Source organism: Neolamprologus multifasciatus, chromosome 7 (genome assembly GCF_963576455.1).
Source record: "Neolamprologus multifasciatus chromosome 7, fNeoMul1.2, whole genome shotgun sequence".
Lineage (NCBI taxonomy): Eukaryota > Metazoa > Chordata > Actinopteri > Cichliformes > Cichlidae > Neolamprologus > Neolamprologus multifasciatus.
The window spans coordinates 51,246,097-51,252,111 of NC_140445.1; the positions used below are offsets into that span (position 1 = coordinate 51,246,097).

The window sequence follows — 6,015 nt, forward strand, 5'->3', positions numbered from 1 at the left end:
AAGGTGCATATTTTGATGCTATTCATAAACTCTGCAGTTCAATTCAATTGAAGCTTCAAATTAAAGCTTTTGTGTGTGAGGAAAATCATTTTAAATTGAAGTCTGAATTTATCAAGGAGCCAGTAAACGCAAGCTAATATGGGAGAAATATGGTTTCTTTCTTTCTATCTGTCAGTGTTCTTGCTGCAGCATGCTGTATCAACTGAAGCCTTTTCTTCTACTACTTTTAGAGCAGTCTGATAATAATGAAGTAAAGTAGTTCAGCCTAGAAATAATAAATGCGTGAACTAGTTTTTCAGCATCCCTTTTAATGTGACAGGAAGTTTCTAATTTTAGAGATATTTCACAAATGGATCAAGGCAGTCCTACTGATTTGTTTAATGTGCATTTCTTGATCAAGAAATGGCTCCAGGATTCCTTGCAGTCGTACTGGAGGCTAAGGTACTGCTATATAAGATAAAAGTTAAGTGTCATGTTTCTTAGATTTTTAGGATCGGGACAATAACCTCAGTTTCGTCTTAATTTAGCATTACAGGTCATCTGGGCCTTTATAGCTTAAAGACATGCTTACAGTTTAAGTAATAGATTTGTACCATCTTGCTTCTTAGATAGATAAAGCTGGCTGTCATCAATATAGCAATGAAAATGCATACAGAATTTATCTAATAATTTTGCCTATTGGAAGCATGTGTAGTGTAAATAGAATTGGTCCCCACACAGTACCCTGTGGATCTCCATGATTAATATATAAGGGAATGACCATTTACATCTATCAGATATGTATATTACAAATCACAGTGTGAAGTTCCTTTAATACCAACTATGTTTTATGATATCTGTAGTAAAATATTGTGGTCATTGGTGTTGAATGTTGCACTGAGGTCTGACAGGCTCAGAGATGAGTCCACTGTCAGATACTGTAAGAAGATTTATCAGTACCCATCACTAATGCTGTTTCTGTACTTTGCTGCACTAAATCCTGACTGAAGCTCTTCAAATAAACCAGTTCTTGGCAAATAATAAGTTAACTCTGTGAAGACTACTAAAAGAATATAATAAGGACATTTATAAATCGGTCAATAATTAACTAAGACAGTTGGATCAGTTAAGGGCTTTTTAAGTAAGGGTTTAGCTACTGCCACCTTAAAAGCCTGTGGTACATAGCCTGTTAATAAAGACTGCTTAATCATATTTCTAGCAAGAGAAATGTGAAGCGTTGACATTCATCTGTATGTAAATGCTGAAGTGGGACCATTTGAGTGAATAAACCACTTGAGCCCAAACTGTCAATTTACAAATGAGTTTTTTCCCCCTTTTACTCTCAGCTTATGTATTTGTAAACTGTACAATCGTGTTACAAATCACCCTACTTATTTGTACCTCGAGGTGGATTGTGCACACTGAAATGCTCTTTTCCTGAGTGATTATCTGAACCAATACCACCTTTCTGTCAGCTAAAACCGGTCTGTTTGTTCTCGGCTGACCTCTCTCTTGAACGAAGCATTTCCATCCACTGAACTGCCATTCACTCCCATTTTTCTTTTCAATTATTCTGAGTATTTTCTATTTCTATTGTGAGTTCCTGAAACATTTAAACCTGCCCAACCTGCACAATTATATCTGTAATTGCTTGTTTTTATTTCCATCATGTTTTTGTTTCTTTTTGTCCACATTATGATGATTTGCTCCTGATCTGTAGTTGAACAACTTTATGCTCTGGGATAACTATATGAATAGGTAGGCGTACAGGTGTTTCTAATCAAATGTTTGGTGTGTGTACATAATTTCATGTTTATGGATGCCTCCCTGTAGATGTATTATGAGTACAAACAGTTACAGTGGGTGTAGCCTCTAACATGATGTGGAGAGGAGAGCAATCAAAGCATATTCAGTTCTGCCATACTCATTTACCCGCTCTCCAAAAGCTATCACAGGGTGCAGCTGTAAAGATTTTGCTCCTCATCCCTCCTGAGAAATGCAGTCAAAAAGGATAGCAGCCCAGTCTCTTTCACAGAGGAAGCCCATGTGAATACACTTTGCAAGCTGAGTACATTTGAGAGGAAGAAATGTCCAAAAAAAAACCCTCATCTGAAGCCTTTTTAAAGGTTACACAATAAGAGCAATTCTATCAACTAAGAAATCAATTAGCTTTTGTAATGAGCTCGTATTTCCTTATTTTACTGACACTTACATTATGTTGGTTTGTAAATAGAACCGTTTATCCACACTTTTCAATGTGCTTATATTTGATTATCACATGAGGAATTGTGTTGGATTGAGTTTAATGCAGTAATTGCAAAAGATATCCAAGTCGTCCTCCTCCAGGCGCCTCTGCAACAGCTAACTTTAATCAACATCGCCCCCTTCTGGACGGCCTTCTACTCTTCAATGAAAAGAAAAATCATTTAGAAAAGCCAACATATTTATACCCGAAGTGCAAATATAAAGTCCGTTTATTTTCATTATAATATCTGGAAAAAACATCAGTTATATTTGCTTTAATGATTTGCTATAATCATATAATGATCACTGGGTAGTTTCTTTGTACAGTGACATTATGAAGGCAAACAAAAACAACTTCTTGAAATCATTCTGTCACTGAAAACTAATCTTTTGATCACTTTAAGGGTTTTGATGCAATCCAAAGGGGACTCCCTAATGAGGCCATCCGGCAGTTTTATTTAGGGCTGTGGGTGCTCTGAGGCTCCCCAGCAGCTGTCGTGAATGTGTGCGCGCATGTGTGCTCGTCTGGACTTTCCAGTAGCCTACTTTGCACCATACAACTTTGTCCGGTAAGCCAACAACTTTATATTTTTTGCTTTGTATAGATTTATATTTCGCTTTAGGCTCCACCTCAGCATTCAGAACAGCCGGTGATGAATGACTTGGTATAAATGTTGATATAAATATCCCATATAGAGAAAACATACTGCTACTGTTGGCCTGCTTTGTAGGCCTGTAGACACATTTATATGCATGCTCAGAAACTCGTGCGTGGTGTATGGTTTCCTAGAGGAAATTTAGATCAAAATAGAGGAATACTTGGCCACTTTCACACCCACTTCCACTTGTTTAATAGAGTAATTTAATCTAAAAGCTGGTATCTATCAGACAAATGCTCTCGTCAATGGAGGCAAAACAGATTTCCACAAGTATAAAACACTACCCATAGATCAATGTGCTTATCTCTGCAGAGAATCACAGTGGCAATGACTCTCCAGTGGACGGTGGTGGCTTTCTTCCTGTATGCAGAGATCACAGTCAACCTTATTTTGTGTGTGCCTTTAATATCAGCACAGCGGTAAGGCAATTTTAAAAGCATATCATAAGTCATCAAAAGCTTATTTAGATACTTGCTGTAAGGAGCACAATTTCTGAAATAATTAAAAAGATATATCATCCCAAACGGGCAGTTCACACAAATAACCAGTAGAGTGCATTCAAATCCTTCCCCAGCAGACCTTCTATACCTTTACATTGCAGGTGGCGTTTGATTTTCAGCTGGCGAATATGGAGCTGGTTATCTCCTTACTGGAATAAATGCTTTTTTACAATAATAATGGTCCTTATTGTTCTTTTCCTGGGTAAGCGAGCTTTTGTGAGTCGGACATAATCTCCTTTGTGTGACAGATATTAAAAAATAATAGCAAGTGTATTCAAATCCCACTTGGTCATGTTTCTGTCCACCCTTCCAGACGCTTTACGCGAGGTGCAGAAGTATTCCGGTCCTGAGCCCATGCAAGATGCTAAAGTGAACCCAAATGTGTACGACCACGTCCACATGAAGCTTTTCAGAGCCCAGAGGAACCTCTACATATCTGGCTTCTCTCTCTTTCTCTGGCTGTTAGTGGAATTTTGTCACTTACTTTGCCCATCTGCACACCTTTCACGCGTGTTGAAGTACTGTCTTATTTTGTTGTGTTTTTTCTGTCTCGTGACTTCAACACAGTATGATGCGTCGGGTTGCCACTTTGCTAAACCAGGTTGCTGTCATCATGGAGGACAGCGCAGGTCTTCAGCCACAAATAGACAATGCTGTGAGAGCAGCTAAGCAGCACCAGGAGGACAAACTGACCCTCAAGCAAGTGAGAAACAGAGTTAATTTTTTTCTTTTTTTTCTTTCTTTCGTTTTTTGTCAAGTAACATAATAAAAATGACTTTGCTTTTTTTGTTTGTTTGTTTGTTTCTGGGTCATGCCCACGCATTAGCATACTGTAGGCACACACCATGCTGTGATTTCAACAGAGCATTTTCCTATGCTTTCTACTTAACATGTGCTCTGTCATCTGCTGTTTAAATAATCAGCTTAAGCTCAGTAACTAAGGAGAATCCTTTGTGCTTAGTCTTTCCTGGAAAAGGAAAAATCCATGTCAGCAGCAAAGCAGGAGCTGAAGCTGGAGGTGGAAAAGCTGGCGGGTCAGCTGAAGACTGCCGAGGAGGGTGAGCGACCTAATTTAAATACGTTAATGGAAAGCTGCACCTATGTTTGCAGAGCATGTAGACAAAGAGGTCCCTTGGTCATATGGTTGTACAATAGATACATTTTGAAAAGCATTTATGATATGTAGTCCACATTTGTAATCATTAAGTGCGTGTATGTGTGTGTAGCTGTTCGTAAGTCTGATGCTGATATTGAGGCAATGAGGAGGCAAGCCAAAGGTCTGGCTCAGGAGTATGACAGACTGCTCAGAGAACACCATCAACTCCAGGTAATACATGACAAACACACAACACAGAATATCTCCTGTATATTCACACTGCTAATCCCACATTGATCCTGTTTTTAATTTACAGAATCTTCAGAGCGCTGAAGACAAAAAGGATCGGTGAACACTAGAACACAGTATCAGCTCTTACTTCCTTCCATGGACATTTTTTTTCTTATACCTCTCGATTGTGTGCTGTATCTAGTTTGCTACCCGACCTGTTTTTATTGTCTTTGAATCTTCATTGTTGTTTAAAGTTTGAACTGAGTGCAATAGACAAATCTTGCTATTAACTTACAGTAACTCTTCATTATGAATATGCATTGTTTCTTTTTTTACTGACTGCTAAGCTGTGTTATAAACACAAAGTGTTAGTGTTACTGTAATAACTTTTATATTGTACATCAATGGGATGTACACTATAAACTATACACTATAATGGGATGTGCTGTCATGAACTTGAACATTTCACATGTTAATGGAAAGCTGTGTAATTTGAGATGTTGCTCTTAGATTTTTCCTATTTCTGTGAACATTACAAGGTGTCAATTTGAGGTTAATTTGTGGGGGATTCACAGCCTGTTGCATTATTTTAACATACACCTGAATGCTCCAGATCAGCAAACTGACAGAACTGCTTATAGAGCTAGTCAAGCTTGCTGATCAGTTAATCATGTGCATTTGATTAGCAGCTCCTGACTGCTACTTACCCTCTTATAGTAATTCCTATGAAAGCATTAATGGTGTACTTAGTTTTCCAGAAACCTGCACAGATTCCTGTAAAAACATATACATACACATATATATAAGCTGCTCACAAATTCCATTTCACCAGATGTCTGTGAGCCATCAGCTGATGGCTGATTATCAACAAATCTCATATAATCTATGCTATTTACTGCGAAATCGGAAGCCGATTTGAAAAGCACCTCCACTTTATTCTGTATGAGGAGCTCTACTCGTTCTCTGCCTGCCTTGTCTGCCTCTGGGGAAGTCTTGGGTTGTAAGACCCATATCTTCAAGTATAAAATATGGAAGATGGAAATAATAATCTTCTTTTAAGCTAGTGGCTCTAACTGAACTGACTTTAGGAGGGCAAACCTAATCTTGACATACTGTATCATACTTTGGTGACAGTTTGATGGTATAAATATGAGTATGAATAATAAACTTTCATGATAATTAATAATATTTCCTGAACTTGTTGCTATGATCAGTGTGATCAAGAGGCCCAGTGTTGGATATTTGTAGTAGATGATTGTATAATCACCTAGAAAAGGTGGTTTTGCCCTGTATGGAAAGGAGATAC

General features: G+C 38.0%; 1 protein-coding gene across 3 annotated transcripts; it reads left to right on the forward strand.

The window, feature by feature from the left end:
- The first annotated feature begins 1,706 nt into the window (after positions 1-1,706).
- On the forward strand, positions 1,707-5,895 carry LOC146515299 (B-cell receptor-associated protein 29-like). Of its 3 annotated transcripts, none has more exons than XM_085167747.1 (7): positions 1,707-2,792; positions 3,195-3,301; positions 3,484-3,584; positions 3,696-3,843; positions 3,950-4,085; positions 4,344-4,440; positions 4,609-5,895. In XM_085167747.1, the coding sequence occupies exons 2-7, from the start codon at positions 3,210-3,212 to the stop codon at positions 4,773-4,775; spliced, it is 741 nt and encodes a 246-aa protein (XP_085023873.1). In that variant the 5' UTR covers positions 1,707-2,792; positions 3,195-3,209; the 3' UTR covers positions 4,776-5,895. The 3 variants fall into 3 exon arrangements, with proteins under 3 accessions (XP_085023873.1, XP_085023872.1, XP_085023871.1); XM_085167746.1 differs by lacking the exon at positions 1,707-2,792 and having other exon boundaries at positions 2,799-3,301; positions 4,609-4,709; positions 4,795-5,895; XM_085167745.1 differs by lacking the exon at positions 1,707-2,792 and having other exon boundaries at positions 2,799-3,301.
- The last annotated feature ends 120 nt before the right edge of the window (positions 5,896-6,015 follow it).

Coding starts and splice junctions, on each gene's coding strand:
- LOC146515299 (XM_085167745.1), top strand. CDS start 3,177: ATGTGCTTATCTCTGCAGAGAATCACAGTGGCAATGACTCTCCAGTGG. Junction 4,086..4,343: donor ACAAACTGACCCTCAAGCAA/GTGAGAAACAGA, acceptor CTTTGTGCTTAG/TCTTTCCTGGAAAAGGAAAA. Junction 4,441..4,608: donor GCTGAAGACTGCCGAGGAGG/GTGAGCGACCTA, acceptor ATGTGTGTGTAG/CTGTTCGTAAGTCTGATGCT.